We start from the raw sequence: 23,505 nt of genomic DNA on the forward strand, positions 1-23,505 counted from the left end.
CCCAAACTTCTCTTGAAGTTGTGAGGCCAACCATTTGTGCTAGGATATTCTGGAATAAGTAGGAAACTAATGCACTTAGAACAACCTGATCTTGATCATACTAGGTAATGTAGTTGGGATTTGATATCTCAATGGGAGTGGTTTGGGAGGTTGCCGATTCAGGATTAGGAATGGTGGGGCTAGGACTAGAGATGGTTCTATCAACGAACCCAAATAGGCGTTGACCACGTAGGTAGAGGACAATTTGAGTTTTCCAAAGAAGGTAATTATACTTGGTAAGTTTAATTGTGATAAGACTATGGATTTTGACGAGAGTAACTGAGTTTGAAGGAGATGAGGCCATATTGGTGGATCAAAAAACAAAGGTTATGTTAAGCTCTGATACCATGTCAAAGAACTATTTTAACCTTAAAACTTAAGCTATTAGATGGGGTCTCAAAATGTGATTTATATTATTATATAACATGAATAATATGGTTGTATCATGAATCTCAAGGGTTTATATATATATATATATATAATAATCTAGTTTTCAAATATGCTTAGGTTATACAGCAGATCCATAGATTAGCTCAATTAAACTCTTGATAACTATACAAATACTATCATATCATGCATACATATTGATTAGAATAAAAAAAAACATATAGTAATTAAAAAAATAAATGAAATTAAATATAATCATAACTTAGACGACCATCACAAGCCCACAAACACTAAAAAACGAATATAATCAACAATTGCATTTAAGTGAAGTACATTCTCCTTTTGTTTTGTTCAAATTTGTAAAAAGATATATCAAAGTGGAGCGAAGCGAAATGATAAAATTTGTCATTGTGAGATTTGTTGGTGCAGGGGCAATGAAGGAGTATTATTAAAAAATTATCTAATATCCTTTAAACATTAGGGTCTATTATAAATATATATTATGTAACCTTATTCAAACGTAAAAAAAAAATATTTGGCTTATGAGGAACAAGGTAATCTTCAATGATGGAACTGCGACCTTCAAAGATATTTTCTCCTTAATTCTTTATCGCCTCTTAAATTGGCTCAAGTCTGCAGATAAGTTCTTCATGGCTACTGGCACTACTTTAATTATGGGACCTGAAGGTATTATAGATTGGTCCAACACCAAATAAAGGCTTTTAGCATGACGTATCAACTTCTTCATTCCTAATGTCCTTTTCCGGTTATGTATTTGTTGATTTTCTTTTCTTTTCTTCTTGTGTTTGCTTTTTGTTATTGTGATTCTTTTTTTTTTTCTTTTTTCATGTATTTTGTTTTTGGCTACCTTCTGGTTAGTCCTTTCAATATATCGACTTATTCCAAAAAAAACGTAAAGTAAAAATAAAAACTCCTCATTTCTGTGAATGTAGACAAAATGTCGATCTACATTGAATTTTATGTTCTTCTGTCATATTACAACATTCACCGACAACTGTTGTAGATATTTCATTACATAATATGGAAGTATTAACACCTCTTGTATGAATCGCTCGTATTATCTTATTTTAAAAATTAGAAAATTCTTCGGAATCAAAATGAATTCCCTTGCATCTTCAGACTTTGGTACTCTTATATATAACAAATATAAATCAAGAGAAAAGGAAAACACCTCCCTCTCTCTGTCTCTCTTCCTTCGTTCTACCACCAAACACGTACACATAATAATAAATATATCAAGACAACATGCCTTACGATACTTCATCACTTCCATGCCAAGGCCAAACTGTCTGTGTCACCGGGGCTGGTGGCTTCATTGCTTCATGGACTGTTAAACTTCTTCTAGAGAAAGGTTACTCTGTTAAAGGAACTGTGAGGAGCCCAGGTTAGTTCATAATAATAAAGCCCTTGGTTTCTTTGACATTTCTTTTTCTGTTCTTAAGATTGTGTTAATTTAAAGCTTTGTGTTTGAGTTGCTATAAACAGCTGATCCCAAGAATTCCCATTTGAGGGAGCTTGAAGGAGCTCAAGAAAGATTAACTTTATGCAAGGCTGATCTCCTAGATTATGAGTCTCTTAAAGAGGCTATTCAAGGATGTGATGGAGTTTTCCATACTGCTTCTCCTGTCACAGACGATCCAGTATGTTTCCTTTTTTCTTTCTTTTTTCCTTTCTTTTCGGTACATTGGTAGTAAAAAATTTGTTTGGATGCTGAGAATTTTAAGAAAAGAACATAAGAACAACACTTGGACTTCAATTGGTACTGTGTACATATGATTTTGTGTTACAATACTTGAAGGAACAAGTGGTGGAGCCAGCAGTGAATGGAACCAAGAATGTGATCATGGCAGCAGCTGAGGCCAAAGTCCGACGAGTGGTTTTCACGTCCTCAATTGGTACTGTGTACATGGACCCCAAGAGGAGCCCTGATGTTGTCGTTGATGAATCTTGCTGGAGTGATCTTGAGTATTGCAAGAACACCAAGGTATTTAATTAATAACATGTGATGATGATTGATTAACATAATTAAATAGCTCCTAATAATTAGAGCACGGATCGGCTATTACTTGATGTCATGGTAATTGATTAGCATAAATATTGTGCCGACGACATATACTTGGGGTACACCAAGCATACAGAGGAGGTGTAAATAAGAATATCTTTAAATCCTGATTGCCTATCCTTCACATCATGATGTAAGTTCATCTTGGAATTGCAGAATTGGTATTGCTATGGAAAGACTGTGGCGGAACAGGTTGCATGGGATGTGGCTAAGAAGAAAGGAGTTGACCTAGTGGTGGTGAACCCAGTGATGGTGCTTGGACCAATGTTGCAACCCACTGTCAATGCTAGCATCGGTCACGTCCTCAAGTACCTAACCGGCTCAGCCAAGACATATGCTAACTCTGTTCAAGCTTATGTGCATGTTAGGGATGTGGCACTAGCCCACATTTTAGTCTTCGAGACACCTTCCGCCTCCGGCCGTTACATTTGCGCTGAGAGAATGCTCCACCGTGGAGAGGTGGTGGAAATCCTTGCAAAGTTCTTCCCGGAGTATCCCATCCCCACCAAGTAAGTTCTTATGATTTTGAACAATTTTGAAAATAATTTTTTGAACGCAAAAACAAACCCACATATTTTTAAGTGATTACTAACCTATTTTTCTTTCATGGTCCTTTACCGATTTTTCTTGAAATCTTCATTAGCAAAATTATATTATGATTTTAAGAAACAATATATTTGCACAAGATAGTCAATTTAAGGCTTGTATATTTTTTACTTTCTTGGTGACACACATATATATAAAGCAACTTGGTGCAATGAATGTTGGAAGATTTTGTACAATAATTTAATTAAAGAATAAAATCCGCACTTCCTGTTGCATGGCAGTTTTCTGATACTCCATCCCTATTCATCCAATTTTGACATGTATGATAATCTTAACCAAAAATCGAATCCCCCGTGGCATAATTTTTTTGAATCATCAACGAAGAAAGCCAAATGATTGACAATACTGGTGCAGCAAAAGGGTCCTCACCAGCCCCATCGTCTGTCATATTTGGATCAAAATGGGTTCTCTACGTACGATTGGTATTGCACAAAGTTATTGGATCACAAGTTAAATCTTGCTTTGTTATATATTTTCAAATTTTGTCATGGAGAGTTAGGAAGAGGATTATTGGGTCCTAAATCCTAATCTCATGCAATTATATGCCACAGTACTTGTTTGTCTGATTGTTAATGAGCTAGTGAATATTAATATTTTGTAGAAAAAACCTACCAAGTTTGTAGAAAGAATTAATTGTGCTGTGTTTTTTTTATTAATCTTGAATATTAATATTTTGTATTGCAATGCATTTGCAGGTGTTCAGATGAGAAGAACCCAAGAAAACAACCCTACAAGTTCACAAACCAGAAGATCAAGGATCTGGGCATCGAATTCACCCCAGTGAAACGATGCCTGTATGAAACTGTTAAGAGCTTGCAGGAAAAGGGTCACCTTCCAATCCCAAAACAAGCTGAAGACTCGTCGGTTGTCAGAATCTCCAAATATTAATTCTGATTTTCACTATCACCTAAACAATATCTAGTAGTATAATTAGACTAAGCTTCTAATCAATTCCTTATCATCAAGCAAATTCAATATTGAGAAGCAATTCCTTATCTACTTCTTGTTCTAATCTCTAATAACAATTATGAATTGAAAGACACTAGAAAATATATGTGCTATCTCAAATAGATTTAACAAGCATGAACAAAAAAAATAAAACATGGATGAATAAATACTTAAAAGTGAAAGGATTAATAGTAGCGTTACTTCTCACAACCGAATATGGTGATGGACTCCATCCCCTTTGAGCTGAATAGAAAGAGACGCTGCTCATCCTTACAGATTTGCCACAAGTAAAAGTAAGAAAAAAGAGGGAAGGCCGAATGTGTGTGATTCTCTCTTTCTTTATTTAACCTCCAGAAAAAAAAGTCTTCGTGATAAGAGGTCTATCCTAAAATACAGAAGATTTGATGCTGTGAATAATATGTCTCCCATCCCATCAGATTTACTCCCCATTAGTCGATTGCCCACCAGATTAGGAACAATTCTCGCTTTCCAGCTTGCATCAGAGTTTTCGTATTTATAAAGATTTGTTTTGGTCCTGGGACCTTCGGAGTTGCAGCTATGGATAATTAGATGAATTTGAGCTTTTTCACTACCGAATTTAAAAGTTTTACATATATAAATTTGTGTCACAATTTATACTCACAGTTCATGGACAAGTATTTTAGCGATAGGTTCTTGGACGAAAATAGTTTGCCATAAAAGCTCTTGTCAGTAATTTTTGGTCGATTAGTGAGTCCATTGTTAATAAATTTATCAATAGATTAAAAGACAGACAAAGCATGCAAAATACATAAATTACTCAATTTATTCTATTAGTATTTCCCTCGGGAAGTTTGTTATATAACCGATAAAATACCATATATAATTTCGTTAATGTTTTTATTTGTTTGTTAATATATCTGTCGGTAAATATAACATATCACCAATATAATATCATCCGTAATTTCCATTGAAGAGTTAACAATAGAAGTGACATTTACAATAATTATTTTCCAACTCTTTGGAATATACCGACGGAGTGGTCTATCAGTAATCCTATCAATAATATTTTAAAATATATTTTTTAAAAAATATATTGAACAAAAGTAGAAAATAATTAAAATAAATTAAAAGAAATAAATTAAAAGAAATTAAAATAATATAAAAATTAAATATTTATTATAAATTTAAACATTTGTACGTTCAAATACAATAAATCTAAAATAGAGGCGGCGCTAGAGGAGGAGGAGTCTGGTCATTGCTGAGATCGTGGGGTCAATAAAAAAGAGCACATGAACCACTCATGTGTGCTCTCGTCTCCATTGCAACTCAGAGGAGTTTTTTTTTATAATTTATAGAGTTATTCATATTTTTAATTAAAATGGGTCGTTTGATCCTGTACTCGTTGGTCTAACATCGCCTAGCTTGGACTCGGGAGTTTGAATGCTTGCAACCCACTATGATCATCCAATGATCAAAACACTACGGGTCAAAATTTCAAGTAATGTTTGTAATGCGGTGTAGTGTAAGGTATTTTTTAATAAGGCATATAGGAAATATTTTTTTAGATTTTTTTATTTTTAACATTAATATATAAAAATTATATAAAAATATACATTTAAAATTTCTTTTAATATAAAAAAATATTTTAAAAAATAGGTTAGACCATAACGTCAAACAACTATGGTTGGTGTTACCGTGTAAACGATCATGTCCTTGGATGAAAATGCTGGTCTAAATACAAAACAAACGTTCAATAAAAAAGAGGAAAAAGAGACCAGGTCAATCAGTGGGAGAAGAGGAGAAGTACTGGACGTAAGAAATTGTCAAAGATATGAAAATATCTTTGAAGTTACTATGAAGGGAAGGACCTCTCAGGATCAACCATAAATTGATGTGACGGGGTCTTTCTTCATACAAGCAAGAAACAAGAAACACGTTGTTAGATTATAAACTCTCTCTCTCTCTCTATATATATATATATATATATATATATATATATATATATATATATATATATATATGATTTGACCAAAAGGTAAACGTTGTTGGTCATGAGCATTGTTGAATAGGGAAATTAAAAAAAAAAAAAAAAAAGAATAAAGCATGGATGGCGATTGTTTATTTCATCATGATTTACTTATTCCTGTGCATATATGATATATAGATTCAAACTATGCATTTCCATAATCAATTAATGTATTTTGTTTTGTAATAATCCGAGAAAAACTATGTTGACAGTACATATGTTTGATGAACCATTTTTTTTTAATCGAATCCAAATAATAATAATAATAATAATAATAATAATAATAATAATAATAATAAAAATAAAAAGTTAAGGTAAAAACAAATATAGTAATATCCATATTCTTAAATAGTTAAGTTTCATATAAAAAGCCAAAGAAAAACAAGAGAACCGGAGACTGGTCAAAAACAACATGCACTTTTGGTCCAAAAAATACATATGGAAAACAATAAGTTAATTTTCCATGTAAGATTCATTAGTAGCTTATTAAACAATAAGATTTATGTGTATTGATTAATTAATCAGTGGACATTCATTTACTGGTCAACTTTCTTAAGAGACATCATTAAATCCAATTCACATGGGGTTGGAGAAAAGTAAGCTTAAATGAACATCGTAATAGTAATCAATGCACTATGGCAGTGCGTAGAATTGTAATAGTTAATGATTTTTAAAATATATTATATTTGAAAATATATTAAAATAATATATATAATTTTATATTTTTTAAATTTATTTTTGACATCAGCATATTAAAATAATTAAAAAATATATAAAAAATTATAATTTAAAACCAAAAATTTTTTAATTTTTCAAAAACATAACACCATCACAAAAATAAATACTGTCTATATCTTGTATACAAAAAAAATCATTTTATTTTGTATATTATTATCAAATATAATTTTATTTTTTTTATCTTTAGATGCATCCATGTATAAAAACCAAATATTCTTTAAGATGTACACTTGTCATCCATGAGATCCTTTCCCTCTCTCCTTCCAAAACAAATTAAAGTACTGCTCTCTGCTTATAACTACATTTTGGTCAAAAACAGCGTGCACGTTTGGTCAAAAAAACACATGTACAAAACAAAGAGAGAATCTCTCTTTGATAAATATTTACCGGTAGTGGGTGAGGAAGGTAACTCTAAACCTTATAAATACATCCACTCCACCACTTCTTTCCTTGTAGCATCCGCCTCATAAATCAAGAGAAAAGGAAAACACCTCCCTCTCTCTGTCTCTCTTCCTTCGTTCTACCACCAAACACGTACACATAATAATACATATATCAAGACAACATGCCTGTCGATACTTCATCACTTCCATGCCAAGGCCAAACTGTCTGTGTCACCGGGGCTGGTGGCTTCATTGCTTCATGGATTGTTAAACTTCTTCTAGAGAAAGGTTACTCTGTTAAAGGAACTGTGAGGAACCCAGGTTAGTTTATAATAATTATGCACTTGGTTTCTTTCCCTTTTCTTTTTCTGTTCTTAAGATAGTAATAATTTAATGCTTTGTATTCGTGTTGTTATACACAGCTGATCCCAAGAATTCCCATTTGAGGGAGCTTGAAGGAGCTCAAGAAAGATTAACTTTATGCAAGGCTGATCTCCTTGATTATGAGTCTCTTAAAGAGGCTATTCAAGGGTGTGATGGAGTTTTCCATACTGCTTCTCCTGTCACAGACGATCCAGTATGTTTCCTTTTTTTCGTAATTTCATGAGGCAAAGTATGTTTTCTTCAAATTTGGTTTTGATGATGAGATGATTTTGTGTTCCAATACTTGAAGGAGCAAATGCTGGAGCCAGCAGTGAATGGAACCAAGAATGTGATCATGGCAGCAGCTGAGGCCAAAGTCCGACGAGTGGTTTTCACGTCTTCAATTGGTACTGTGTACATGGACCCCAATAGGAGCCCTGATGTTGTCGTTGATGAATCTTGCTGGAGTGATCTTGAGTTCTGCAAGAACACAAAGGTATTTAATTAATAACATGTGATGATGATTGATTAACATAATTAAATAGCTCCTAATTAGAGCACGGATCAGCTAATACTTGATGATTAAATCAACATGATATAAAATATATGCTAATTAATCACATGTCATGATAATTGATTAACATAAATATTATCGTGCCCACATACACTTGGGTTACTCAAAGCATACAGAGTAGGTGTAAATAAAAATATCTCTATCCTAATTGCCTATCCTTCACATCTTGATGTAAGTTCATCTTGGAATTGCAGAATTGGTATTGCTATGGAAAGACTGTGGCGGAACAGGATGCATGGGATGTGGCTAAGAAGAATGGAGTTGACCTAGTGGTGGTGAACCCAGTGCTGGTGCTTGGACCATTGTTGCAACCCACTGTCAATGCTAGCATCGTTCACATCCTCAAGTACCTAACCGGCTCAGCCAAGACATATGCTAACTCTGTTCAAGCTTATGTGCATGTTAGGGATGTGGCACTAGCCCACATTTTAGTCTTCGAGACACCTTCAGCCTCCGGCCGTTACATTTGCGCTGAGAGAATGCTCCACCGTGGAGAGGTGGTGGAAATCCTTGCGAAGTTCTTCCCGGAGTATCCCATCCCCACCAAGTAAGTTCTTATGATTTTGAACAATTTTAAAAAGAATTTTTTAAACGTAAAAACAAACAAATATAATTTTACATAATTACTAACCTATTTTTCTTCCATGGTCCTTTCTCGATTTTTCTTCAAATCTTCATTTACAAAATTATTATTATGATTTTAAGAGACAATATATTTGCAACTTAGTGCAAAAAATGCTAGAAGATGATAGTCAATTTAAGGCTCGTATATTTCGTACTTTCTTGGTGACATATATATATATATATATATATATATATATATATTATATATATATATATATATATATATATATTAAAGCAACTTAGTGCAATGAATGCTAGAAGATTTTGTACAATAATTAAATTAGAGAATAAAATCCTCACTACCTGTTGCATGACAGTTTTCTGATACTTCACCCCTATTCATGCCCAAAATAAGAAAATAAATGAAGAAAAGGGTTTTCTGTCCTTATTATAAATATACTAAAAAAAACATTGCAGATCGCTGCCTTATTTTATTTTTATTTTTTTGGTTTCTTAATGGTATCGTGGGGCAATTGTTGTCCCAATTTTGACTTGTATGATAATCTTAACCAAAAATCGAATCCCCCGTGGCATAATTTTTTGAATCATCAACAAAGAAAGCCAAATGATTTGACATTACTGGTGCAGCAAAAGGGTCCTCACCAACCCCATCGTCTTTGTCATATTTGGACCAAAATGGGTTCTCTACGATTGGTACTGCATAAAGTTATTGGATCACAAGTTAAATCTTGCTTTGTTATGTATTTTCAAATTTTTTCATGGAGAGTTAGGAAGAGGATTATTGGGTCCTAAATCCTAATCTCATGAAATTATATGCCACAGTACTTGTTTGTCTAATTGTTAATGAGCTAGTGAATATTAATATTTTGTAGAAAAAAACCTACCAAGTTTGTAGAAAGAATTAATTGTGCTCTGTTTTTTTATTAATCTTGAATATTAATATTTTGTATTGCAATGCATTTGCAGGTGTTCAGATGAGAAGAACCCAAGAAAACAACCATACAAGTTCACAAACCAGAAGATCAAGGATCTGGGCATCGAATTCACCCAGTGAAACAGTGCCTGTATGAAACTGTTAAGAGCTTGCAGGAAAAGGGTCACCTTCCAATCCCAAAACAAGCTGAAGACTCTGTGAAAATTCAATAAGAGCTCATTTATTAGGAGGGGACGTTCATGTCCACACCCCAAGTGTGGTCGTAGTTGTTTGCAAAATACATCTTAGGGAAAACAATATACTAAAGAAGAATGTAGAGTGCAAGTGTTACTGTCTTCTAAGACCTCTAATTGTCTTCGTGCTTAGATTAATCAATGTTTTAATCCTCTAATTAATCAATTATTGGATGTGACTTTTGAGTGTTCCGCTTTTTTTCTTTTTTCTTTATTCTTTTTTTTTTTTTTGTGGTTGTCCTTTAAGTTTAATCCAATTTCAATATGGAATCAAAGAGGATTTTGAGGTTATTCAATCTATACTATGGTAAACAGAACAAATTAATCAAGCTAAATTAAATAAATCTAAAATTTATTAAAAGAAAAACATTGGTCTCAAGTAAACATCCACCTACGAAAATCAAAACTGATTACTGAAATGATACATCAATTTATATTAAAAATATCTATCTTTTCTTAATAATAGTCACTTAACTGATCCACAATGTAACTAACCCTAACTATTAAACAACCACAATGTCCGCACTAATAATTTAAATCAATGGCAGCTTTAAGAGCTAGATAGTTTGATAAATCTTAGACAACATAAGTGTCTACAATATATATCGATTTAGTTGAATGTTTCCCCTAAGATTAACAATATAGATCCATCATAATTATTAAACTCAGTCGCTTCACAAGTTCAAATATCACAACTTCGGTTTTGATAGCAAACTTAGTTATAGATTGGTTTAGAATTGTTGCTATCCAATTTTTAACCCATGTTTTTGTTGCTACCCAATTTTGGAAAACTTAAAAGCCTTAGTGATCAGAGATCTATCCTAAAAAGATTTGATGCTGTAATAATATCTCTCCAATCCCATCAGATTTCCTATTTAACATAGGACTCCCCATTAGGTCGGTTTCCCGCCAAATTAGGAACAATTCTCGCCTTCCGGCTTGCATCAGAGTTTTTGAATTGATAACGATCTCTTTTGGTATTGGCCCTTTCATAAGAGTCGTAGCGGATGTTTAGATGATTTTAAGCTTTTTAATTATCTGATTTTGATCTCTGAAGCTTCAAATATGCCCATTTGAATGCTGCATGCACGAATAGAAAATCCTACCACGAACAAGATAATTAAGACTCGATTTTGCAACTCTATTTACTCAAATAAACTCGGATTTATACCCATTATACCAGTTTTCTGAAAAACTTGATATGTATACTTTAACTTAGATAAAAAATTATATAAACTCCAACTTAATAAAAAAACCTGAAACAAGCAACGAAGCTCAAAAACACTAATAATGCAAAAAAAATTTATTTTTTAGCAATTAATTCATAAAGTCTTTTAAACATGCCTAACCCATAAACTAACTTCAATACTTAAAATATGTGAAAAAAACATAGTTTAAAATGAATATATATATATATATATATATATATAAAATACTAGATTAATCAAAATTAATATGTTTATGCTTATTTAAGTTATATATATGTATATAACTTAAATAAGCATAAACATATTAATTTTGATTAATCTAGTATTATGTATAATTATTGTTGTAGAGAAAGATATCAAAGTAGAGTAAAATAGAATAATTATATTTTTCTTTATGGAATTTGTTTCTTGTATTTTGTCATGGATGATTGATAGATTGAGGATGCAGGGCAATGCCCTGGTGGTACAATAAAAGGGTATTATTAAAAAATTCTTTAATATTCTTTAAGCAGTTTAGTATCTATTATAAATATATTCTTTGTAACCCTATTTGATATATAATAAAAAATAAAAGTTTTTCATTTCTATAAATATAAATACATTATTGAACCACGTTAAATTTTATATGTTTTTTTTAATTTCTTTTATATTACAATATTTATCAATAATTAATTGTGGTAAACATTTCAATATCATGGAACTATTAACATCTCTAATACAATCCGTCATATTATCTTATTTTACCAATTAGAAAAATTCTTCGGAATCAAAAATGAATTCCGTTGCATCTTCAGACTTTGGTATTATATAAAACAAATATAAATAGAAAACAACTAAAAAATTATTTTATTTTACTCAAATAGGTCGATTACCACAAACATGTTAAACATATGGCATGGAAACGCCAAAAACTATCACCAATTTATTTTTGAGAAGTCATAGTTAACAGCATTTTTTCACAAGCAAAGTTTTTCAAAATTTCACCTTGATCATTTATTTTCTTCTATAAAGTCCCCAAAAGAAAAATTTATCAGAGAAATTATGGCATCAACATCATCATCACTTCCCCTTTTCCTTGGATGAAGATTTGATTAGCTATCTTTTTCATTAAGGTCTAAAAGTTTGATTAAACCACATGAGAGTTGCTTGGTTACCTTCATTAAGTTAGATGCTTCTTCTATTCATTTTTATTTTATTTTTTTGCATAGGTGAGCTATTTTGAATTTAAACTAGAGAATTTGCACATAAAATAAATCATTACACCTACGGTCTAACTAATTGGGAGAGAATCAATAGATTTTTTTCTTATGATGGTATATTAGTTCCTTGCAAGTTTCATTAACAAGAAGATCTCTGCAGTGAACTTGTTTTCTCATTCTACTTTATATGGTCTCGAATTTAGAACTCTTGTACATGTGAACAGAATTAAATGAAAGCCAAAATGATCTATTATAGAGTTGACCACAAAAGCAGCCATTTTTTTTCCAAGAGGCAGGAACGAAAGGTCGACCAGACAAGAAACAATCACAGTGCAATATATTCAAGCCCCAATGTAAATTTCAGTTGAGCTATGTGTTACCAGATCCAGTTCAGGCCTCAACGCCCTAAAAAATAGAGGATAAGGTCATATCGCTTATTTCATTTTATAGCGATAATGATTTAATGTGATTTTTATTTAGAAATATATTAAAATTTTTTTTTTTTTTTTTTAATATCAAAAAATTAAAATAATTTAAAATTATAAAAAAATTATATTAAATAAAAAAAATTAAAATTTTAAAAAGTACAAAGAGTGGAGCACTACAGAATCTCCTTTAGCTGCGTGTTTTCAGCAAGAAACACTCTTTGGACTCAGCCTCTTGGCCCAAGAACTCCGCTGGTCCAGCTATTTTCTTCTTCTTTTTTGGGTCGCATGTCTTCTCCACTCGATTTTTCTAGTAAATTTACCGCTGTGGGATGTTGTCTGCACATGACAATGAGTTTATTAAGAATCTATATTCCATTAAAAAAAAAATAGTTGACTTGTTTATCTTTATAAAATTTGAAAAGATATTAAATTCAATGAAATAAAAGCTTATTCAAACTCAATGTTTATCCTTTTCTTTATTTTATTATTTTGTTAATATATGATGAGCACAAACATGTTTTATGAAATATATTACAACGTATAAGCCATCCATAATTCAATTTTTATTATTATAAAAAGAATTCTCTATTCAAATGTAAATTTAATATTTATTCTTCAAAAAAATAGTATGGATAATGGAACTTAACCGTATTTATTTTCAGTCTTTTTATTATCATCACTATAATAAAAATAATAAAATGAATTTTTAACTTAATTTCAGTGATGCTTATAATTGAAGACCTGGAAATAACTTATGATTAATTTTCTGTTTTTTATAAGAAAATTAATTTAAGAACTCTATATATATATATAATATTTAATAGAGAGTGTCTATTACCTAAAAAACCGAAACAAAAGGCAAAGCTGAAACTAAGAAAGAAAATGAGGTTGGACTTATCATGGGCATTGTTCTAATACCAACGCATGCTTAGGCCCAGGGCTACAAGCCCATCTAAAATTGAAAAAAATTAGGGGGATGAAATGGCCTGGTTTTCGGCCATAAATAGGTGTTTTTGTTTTCTTCTCTTTCCTCTCTCTTTTCTCCGATCAGCTCGCTCTTTGTCTCTAAAAGTAATACAAACCTTATCAGTTTTGAGTAATTTTATAATATTCAGGGGTAATTAATATCATTATATTAGTAATTTTATAACTCCTCAATAGCCTATTCATTTGGAACACAAGATCAAGCTCTCAGGGAATTGCCCAACCGGAACTCCTTGCTATGATTTTATGGTTGATGTTCCTTCACCATTACAAAAGGACCTTGTGGCGTACTTGACCAGCATAGAGAGTAACAAAGAAACTGATGCCTGTGATGGATTGATATGCAACTCTATAAAGAAGATACATGAGCATCGTCAGAGGCGAGCTTTCTTTCTTGGTTTCAGTCAATCTCCAGCAGAGTTTATTGATGCTTTCATTACCTCTCAGAGCAAAGATCTAAAGTTTATCGCTGGGATGCTGGCCGCAATGCAGAAAAAGAGCAGCGATGTGGTTTCTATAATTAGCCATGGCAAGCATTTTTGTTTATTAAGTGAAGAACAGGGGGGGAATGGGAAAAAGGGGAAAGAGAAATTCTGTCTCCCTGACACAAAACGGTGTCGTTTTGTTTATTAAAAAAAATGTCGACTTTCATCTTAATTATGTCAAGTCATTTGGTTTCAGATTGACCTGTGGGTCTTAACTCGGGTTGTCAAGATTTCTAGTTAACTTCTTAAATTATCAAGTTCTATAATTATAGTAATTTTAAAAGTTAAAATACTATTTGTGAAATTTAATTTTGTCGAATTGAAAAGCAAAAAATAAAAATAACATAAAACAAAGTTGTTTTACTATTTAAAAAAATAATACTTTTTTTTTATATTATTCGGGATATCCGAATCAGTTTATACATATCATAATTTATTTTTAATTCATTAAATATTTTATAAGTTTAATAGGCAAATAAAACATCAAAAAAGTAATAAACATGCTTATAAAGAGTTGAACATAGGTGTAGAGACATGGAATTCTTTGCCAAAACAACTAGGCCACGACCCTCGAGCGCAAAAAAATAATGCCCTTTTCCTGCAAAGGTAATTGCTCAAAATCGAATAACAAAAACAAACCTCTTATTTAATGTCAATTTATTATATTGAGGTTCATTTTTCTGCGAAGTTGATTGGTTCTTGAGTAGGATGATGTATGTTTTTTTTTCATAAACTAATTAAGATATCGCATGTATTTAACCTCTTATTTGGCTTGCAATATTTCTTGGTTTCCAGTACTGCCCAGCTACGTTGGGGATCTATAATCTATTGCTGAATAAATCTTTTGTTTATTATTATTCTCCATTTGTTCCCTCGTTTTTCTTTTTAATTAATCATCTGATTCTCTGAAACTGTTAATTTTATTGATTTTTGTTTCATTTATAGAAAGGATTGCCTTACATGCAAGAACATTCAGGCATCACTACTACTAAATAGCTTTGGGATGAACTGCCAAAATTAATTAGTTTCAGATGTAATTGAGAATATGTATTTCAAGAAGGGGGTTCCCTTTCTTTTTTTTCTCCGATGGCTCTTCTTTAATTGAGATTTGATTAGCTGTTTTTTCGAGGTCTAAATATTGACTAAACTATAATATATTTGCATGATTTATCATATCATAACCACCTGTAAGAAGGTTGTCTCTTAACTATCTATTAAGTAACACAATGATAAAAGTTTGAGATCAAGAAATTTATTATAAAAAAAAAAAAATTATCTCTTATATTCCCTCCCAAAAAAAAAAAGCTAGGATCGCAGACTCTTTCGTTGTGGAAGAAAGAATCGAAGCCAAGCCATACCAACACAAGTGGCCAGTGGCACCTACCATGTAATTTACAACTTTTTATACCTTGAAGTGATGAGTGAGTGGTTGCCAAGATCCCTTGGACTTCGTCCAAACTCGGTAATGCAGGTTTGAATAGTTCAAGTTTTAGCAGACATATACGACTTGGATTAGTGGCAACTTTGCGCTGCAAGTAGTATTAATTTATTTAATATAAAAAAATATTTCATTTTGTTAAAATGTTTTGTAATAATTTTTTAATAATAAATTTAAAATACAACGCATATTAGATAATAATTTTTTCCAATATTGATACGGTGACATGTTCGATAATATTTTTTTTAATATTAAAACAACGATATATTAAATAGACTTGTATTAATCCAAAATTTATAATAATAATACAAATAAACACAAGCTTCAATTAAAAGAATTACAAAAACACTTATAACAAACACTTTCATTCTGCTATCATCATTGACAAATTCTTTCACCCATTTCTCCCTATCCCCCTTTCTTATATAAGTTTCTTCATATAAGTTTATTGGAGTGTGTTTGCTTCCGAACTGTTTTTCAAATAATTAGTAAGTAAAAAGTCTCATAAATGAAGATTAAATAAAAAAGTTAAAAAATATTTAAATATATAACAATGAGTTTTTACAAGACACCTTGCATGGTTAACAAAGGAAAGTGCTTTCATGGTATGCTTGCTCACAGAACAATGAGTTTTATAATAAAGATATGGTTTCCCTATGCAAACTAACAAAAATATTTTTCAATAAATATTTTTTAATTTAAGTACATGCATCATCATAATATCTTTATGGTTAAACTTTTTTTATTACACTTTGTATATAAAAATCTAATTTCACCCCAATAATATTCTTCATATTAAAAAGTATAAAATTAATAAAACTCTAAATTCTTTTAAGATAATCTTTATTATACAAAACTTTAAAGAGTCTCGATGTATTAAAAAAACAATTATCCATTATTTATAAAGTCTATAAAGAATATTGATAACAAAATTTATTTATAATATAACTATCAACTCAGAATTCAAATAATTATTCTAAATGAAATCTCAAATATTCAATAACTAATTATCATTTCTACATAAATTCAATCTTGTGTCAAAATGTGAACTAAACAATAAAAACTAATAAATAATCGGTAGCCAACTAAATGTCCATCATTTGTTCAATTCAGATTTATTTAACCTATTTAAACTTTTAATTATTATTAATTCAAAAACAATTCTCAAATTTCCAACTTAACAATAAAATATAATTGGCACCCATTAAATAAACCATCATTTCTTCAACTATAACACATCTAAGTTACCAAATCAAACTTAATTTCATCAAATGAAAAATGAAATCAATTTCCTTCAAATACTGAACAAACCTTAGCATTCAAATCATATATTAATACAACAAGATTCTTTATAAAAAAGTTGTAAAACATTTAAATATACAATAAAATCAAAAATAGTATAAATTAAAAAATATAATAAATTAATCTAAAATTAATGTGACGTGGGAATAATGTGACGTGGGAATAGCTGTCCAGTCATGTAGTGAACGAGGACGAAGAGCGTGTTTGACAGTGTGGTAGCGGTTACTTTTCAAATTACTTTTCATGCCAAAATACATGCCAATGATTTTTTTTCATTTTTAAAAATTTATTTTTGACATCAGTACATCAAAATAATCCAAATAGTACAAACCGCATTAAATTTTAGTAAAAAAACAAAAAAAAAATCAAATTTGAACGTGCTCGAAGACGTGTTAACTTGACAAGTCTAAGTCCTCGTTGCAATAGGAAGTTTCAACATATAACTCTAAATTTCTATCTTTTGGGATAAATCCATATATGGTCACAAAGAGTATCTCTCTCTCTCTCTCTCTCTCTCTCTCTCTATCTCTCAGCTCTAGACCAGAGGATCCGTCCATTACAGCTAGCAGCAAAGGTCGAGCTTGCTAGTTTCAAACAAGTAAGCGATAGTTTTTGACAGTATCAGTTGATTGTTGATCCATTAATTATTAACCATTGATGCACGCACTCCATTGATTTGTTGTGAATATTTACTTATTTAATTGGTTTGTTTTTCCATGTCTTAATTCATGATCTGAAACTACTCAAAAACCCTTTACCATGCGGGAGCCAAAGCTTTGCAGATTGAGTTTATGATTTGAAATTATATACATATGCTTCTTTCAAACTTACGAGACAAAAATATGTGTGTGTGTGTGTGTGTGTATACATGCTTCTTTTTGTTTGTTAAAAATTAATCTATCGTTATTTTTTTTTATATTATTGTCTTTGTTATTGTTATTGAAACTCAAGACTATGCGTTAACAACTTTCTAACAATTGCAAACAATAATTTTCTGGATATAAATACAGACTATAATAATTATTGTAAGTAATATTATTAAAAATATATAGACAATAACATAATATTTAATTCACTATTTTGTTTTACATAGATGATCATCCGACTAATTATTATATTATTATCGGAACTTTGCAATTACAAATTTACTCATAACTGTATTTTAAACACATTTTTTAGTCATTCTAAACGAAACGACTTTTAATTTTGTCCTCAACATCAACATTTTTTTAATGCTCTCCTGTGCTTCAATTATATTTGACATTTTGTATCCTTTGATTCAGGACGAAGAGATGAATCGTCCGGACCGTGTATCCCGTCATATCCAGATGTCGCTTCAAAACTTGCCAACTAATCAGTCAACTTGCAGTATTTTTAAGGTCCCCCGTGGCCAACGCTTTGTGAACGAAAGGGCATATGAACCGGATATCCTCTCTATTGGTCCTTATCACCGTGGAAAAGATCACTTGAAGATGATGGAAGAATATAAAAAAATCTATCTACAAAAGTTTCTTCAACGCAGGCCGGAAAATAGCTTGACAATTTATGTTGCGGCCATGAGAGGTTTGGAAGCACAAGCTCGTCGATACTATGACCAGCCCGTAATCCTTGGCGAGGATGCATTTGTTGAAATGTTGCTTCGTGATGGTTGCTTTATTGTTGAGCTCATTTGCAAGCTTACAACGTCTGAGGTTCAACAAGGAGATCAAAATGATCCCGTTATTGGAAATTTATTGATTCTCTCTGCAGTATCATATGATATTCTGTTACTAGAAAATCAACTTCCATTTTGTGTTCTTTTGAAGTTGTCTTCCATGGCGATGCCGAACGAAAAGGTCCCTTTCATTGATAAGGCATCAGGTTTCTTCGAATGGATGTATCCAGGCTCGAGGCTCGAGAGAAGCAATACAATTTCTTCCCATGAATGCAAGCATCTTCTGGACTTAGTATATCATAATTGGCTGCTGCCTTCACCTTCTGAGCTGCCCAGTGGGATCGAAGCAAATAACACGAAATTTGAGTTCATACGCAGTGCCAAAGAGCTGAAAGACGTTGGCATTAAGTTTAGAAAACAAGAAGGATCGTTTGGGTTGTTCCTAGGTGTGAGTTTTGAAAAGGGCATGATAAAAATCCCACGTTTGAAAATTGATGATACAACAGAGTCTCTATTCCGAAATCTTATTGCCTATGAACAATGCTCACAGCGTCAACATCTGTTCGTCACTGATTATATAACATTGATGGATTGTCTGATCAACACTCCAGAGGATGTGCGGATACTTCGACACCGCGGAATTATTGAAAATGGATTGGGTGATGATGAAATGGTTTGCACCTTATTCAACAAATTAGGCAAAAATGTCATGATCTCCGATCGTGGTCGCTTTTATTACGCTCAATTATTCGAACGTGTGGAGAAGCACTGCGCTCAGCGGCGCAATGTGTGGTTGGCAAAACTGTGGCGTAATCATTTCAACAGTCCATGGTCACTGATTTCCTTTTTAGCTGCTCTCACATTGCTTCTGCTCACCCTGCTGCAAACTGTATTCACAGTTATGTCTTATTTCAAACCGGACCCGAAAACAGGGGTCAAATAGGATGATCGTGAAACAGATTCATTACACAGTTCTGTCTTCTTTCAAATAAACAATCTTTTCCATGTTAGAAAATCTCCAATATCTGTCGAGTTAATAAGTGTTTCAGTTGAAGTTATATTTTCTGTTTTGAATAATCCTTGTTGAATAAAAAAGTCGTTTGTTATTTGACTCTTTCTTCTGTTGATTACAGCGTCTCAATTAGCTTAGACGTGGGCTGCATGGTTGCTTAATATTAGGACTGTAAAGGCTATATAATAGCCAAAGCTTTTTTCATTGAATAAACCAATCATTCCCAGATCAAGTGAGTTAATTATTACTTAAAGTCTTTAATTCATAATAATCTGGTATCAGAGCTCCCACTGGGCTGAGAGAGAAAAAGTAGCAGACTTTGAGTGACTTGTAAACAAAGAGAGAGACATGACAAGTGAAGAAAAAGGGATTTTTGTGCAGCCTTCAATTCCCCATGTCAATGGTCATTATAATCATTGGAGCATGCTGATGAAAAATCTTCTGAGATCCAAAGAGTATTGGAGCTTAGTAGAGACTGGTTATGTAGAACCAGAAGATGGAGTAACGGTGCTAGAGGCTCGACGAGTTGAAGTTGAAGGACTTGAAAGTAAAGAACTATTTATTCCAGGCTATTCATCGAACCATTTTGGAAACCATCTTTAGAAGGACATTGCGAAGTAGATTTGGGACTCAATGAAGAAGAAGCACGAAGGAAATGCAAGAGTGAAGCGGTCAATTCTTCAAGCTCTTCGCAAAGAGTTTGAAACCTTAGAGATGAAGTCAGGTGAGAAAGTTTTGGTCTACTTCTCAAGAGAGATGTCTGTGGCTAATAAAATGAGGGTGCATGGTGAACGAATGGTAGATGTTATCATTGTAGAGAAAATACTTTGATCCTTAACAGACAAATTTAATTACATTATTTGTTATATTGGGGAGTCAAAGGATATTGATAGTTTATCCATTGATGAGTTGCAAAGCTCTCTAATTGTTCACGGGCAGAAGTTTCATAAGCATGATAGAGAAGAACAAGCCTTGAAAGTAACTCATGAGGAAAGATCAAGAGGATGAGGTCATGGTCAAGGATCATTCAGAGGAAGAAGCAGAGGTAAAGGGTGTAAGTTCTTTGACAAGTCTATTGTTGAATGTTACAAATATCACAAGCTCGAACACTTTCAATATGAATGTCTTAGCTGGTACAAAGAAGCTAATTATGTTGAGATTGATGAGAAAGTAGAAATGTTGCTAATGTCAGTTATGGAGGAAAATGAAGTAGGAAGAGAAGACGTGTGGTTTCTGGATTTAGGGTGCAGCAATCACATGTGTTAAGATAAAATCTTGTTCAGCAATCTTAATGAAAGTTTCAGGCAAATGATGAAACTAGGAAATAACATGAAAATGTCAATGATGGGAAAAGGAAATGTAAGGCTGCAAATAAGTGAATTTGTACATGTGATTATCGAAGTGTTCTATGTGCTATAATTGAGGAACAATTTGTCAAGTATTGATCAGTTGCAAGAAAAAGGGTTAACTATCTTCTTTCAACATGAAAAGTGCTAGATTTACCATCTAGAAAAGGGGTTGATTATTCAAACTAAGATGTTAGCAAATAGAATGTTTTTTTCTGTTAGCTAAATCTCCACTAGTAAAGGCAACTTGTTTCCATATAATCTCTCAAGATTGGTTTTATTTGTGGCACTGTAGATATAGTCACTTGAGTTATTATTATTCTCCGTTTGTTTCCTCATTTTTCTTTTTAATTTATCAATTGATTTTCTTTTTTTTCCCACTGAAATTGTTAATTTTATAGATTTTTGTTTCATTTTTAGAAAGAATTGCCTTACAAGCAAGAACATTCAGGCATCACTACTAAATAGCTTTGGGATAAAACTGATAAAATTACAAGAACATAATTTTATTGATTTTTTCTTTGCTGGCTCTCCTTAAATTGAAATTTGATTAGCTGTTTTTCCAAGGTCTAAATCTTGATTAAACTATATGATATTTGCTTGATTATCATACCATATCATAGCGGCCAGTGGCAACCACCGAGTAATTTACAGTTTTTATACAATGAAGTGATTAATGGGTGGTTGTTGAGATCCCTTCGTCTTCCAAACTTGGTAACGCAGGTTTTAATAGTTCAAACTTCGGATTATTGTTTCGTGTTGCATTGAAAGTTGTATTCAATTCTTGGACAATATTTTTTAGAGAATTTTAAGTCATCTTTGAAGTAGGGTTGACCCAAGGAATTGTCAATAGTCATAACAAAAGACCAGTATATACAAGCCCACACTTCAGTTGAGCTGTGTCGTTGGCAAATCAAGTTGTGGAATGTATATTGGGCCTCAAAGTCCACAAAAGATAAGGCCCGTATTATTCTCTTCAATAAGGTGTGCCCATAGAGAGAGCAGCCCTACATATGATCTCCTTCGGCCGTCCTCCAGAGACCATTCTATACTGATCCCAGCCTCTTTAATGGTATCGTCAATCTTCTGCACTCCAAGCTTCGTTGCATTTAGGAGTTTCTGCAACGCTGCTAGATATTTTTTTTACCGTAACTGAAATAAATAAATAAAAACCAACTTATTTTTTAACAGTTAATGTACCAAAATTTTAATGGTGAGGGTAAATGACAATCTTTTAAAATTGAAGTGCATTTATTTTTATTCTTTTGTTCTTCTATTTATTTTTTCAATTGGACCCGACCCAATTCAACTGTTTTGTCTGTTTTTTGGGCTGGTCCAGCCCGATCACTTATCCAAGCTAATGACTTGTCTGCAAAAGAAACACACATGAAACATTTCACGCACGCTTTGCACAGTAAGAGTGTAATTAAAATTGCGAGCAAGGAAAGAAAAGCTCACCTGGTGCAGAAGGCCGGAGATAAAGACGATGGTGATGATCTGGCCAAACGATGTCCTATCCCGTTTTTCGTTTGTCTCCTGCCCTTTTTTGTGTTCTCTGGGTCCTCTCATTGGCTCTCCATTCTTGTTCTATTTCTTTTTTCTTGTTCCCTCTCTCTTTGTTTTTTTTTTCTTTTTTTTCCTGTGTTTTCTGTTCTGTTCTTTCTTTCTCCCTGTGTCTGCTCGTTCTCCTTGTGTTTTTCTTCTAAATTTTGTCCATGTTCTTGTGTCTGAGTATTAGTTTTGTGCCTTGTCGTTTGCTGTCTCCCCCCTTGGTTTCCTTCTATTTTGATCCTCTGTGTTCGTTCGTCCCTCTGCTCGTTCTCTCCTTTCCTGGTTCATGGCCTTTCTCTATCTTTTATAAAGCTAGAGAATGCCATGCGATCGACTCCGGATAACGAGGCGAACCACTGTTGTTATTGAAGTAGTAATGCATCGTGGGGCAGCTGGCAGGCGTGGTTCATGAACGAAGAAGGTGATGAACAGTTTTCTTTGAAACTGCGCTGGTTTCACCTGAATGATATTTTCAATTTGCCCCCTAAACTTCCAAAATTTAGCAATTGGGTCCTTATGGAAATAATTGTTTTATAATTTTACCCCTAGATCAATTACAATTGAACACCTGGATTCTAGCGTCATTTACAAAACAGTTTTTGGTTCCTAATTTCATCAATTCAATCCTTAATTGGCTTTTCAACTTAAAATTATATCAAAATTACCCCTATAAATATCAATTAACCCACCTATAGTATCACCGTCTATTCATTTTGGTCCTTGAATTTTTAATTTCTTGCAATTTGGAATCAAATCAGCTCTAACCTTTGGTATTTCTTCAATTAAGCCCCTAGTTTCATTAATTAAACTAATTTCAAGTTCAATTTAATCCCCAAATTTATGAATTCTTTTAATTTCTACCAAAATTGACTTCTAAATATTTAATTCCATCCCTATTCCATTTTATATTATCGACCCAAATTTCTATTTATTCTTCATTTATTTCATTTTTTACCCATCATTTTTTATTATTATATTAATATAAATATAAAATAAATAAAGTAAAATTAAATAAAG

At 32.2% G+C, this 23,505-nt stretch overlaps 2 protein-coding genes and 1 pseudogene across 2 annotated transcripts; all 3 read left to right on the forward strand.

Moving 5' to 3' along the window:
• The first annotated feature begins 1,594 nt into the window (after window positions 1-1,594).
• Window positions 1,595-4,569, forward strand: LOC140954167 (cinnamoyl-CoA reductase 1-like). Its single transcript, XM_035064812.2, has 5 exons — window positions 1,595-1,831; window positions 1,933-2,087; window positions 2,246-2,431; window positions 2,666-3,018; window positions 3,811-4,569. Exons 1-5 carry the CDS (start codon window positions 1,693-1,695, stop codon window positions 4,001-4,003), a joined length of 1,026 nt encoding a protein of 341 aa, XP_034920703.1. The 5' UTR covers window positions 1,595-1,692; the 3' UTR covers window positions 4,004-4,569.
• A 2,578-nt stretch (window positions 4,570-7,147) lies between these two features.
• LOC118053530 (cinnamoyl-CoA reductase 1-like) lies at window positions 7,148-10,067 on the forward strand (annotated as a pseudogene).
• Window positions 10,068-17,404: 7,337 nt separating this feature from the next.
• LOC118053527 (UPF0481 protein At3g47200-like) lies at window positions 17,405-19,823 on the forward strand. The gene is made up of 2 exons (XM_035064808.2): window positions 17,405-17,523; window positions 18,209-19,823. The coding sequence occupies exon 2, from the start codon at window positions 18,218-18,220 to the stop codon at window positions 19,520-19,522; it is 1,305 nt and encodes a 434-aa protein (XP_034920699.1). The 5' UTR covers window positions 17,405-17,523; window positions 18,209-18,217; the 3' UTR covers window positions 19,523-19,823.
• Window positions 19,824-23,505: the final 3,682 nt, after the last annotated feature.

The sequence above is a fragment of the Populus alba genome, chromosome 1, assembly GCF_005239225.2.
Source record: "Populus alba chromosome 1, ASM523922v2, whole genome shotgun sequence".
Classification (NCBI taxonomy): Eukaryota; Viridiplantae; Streptophyta; class Magnoliopsida; order Malpighiales; family Salicaceae; genus Populus; species Populus alba.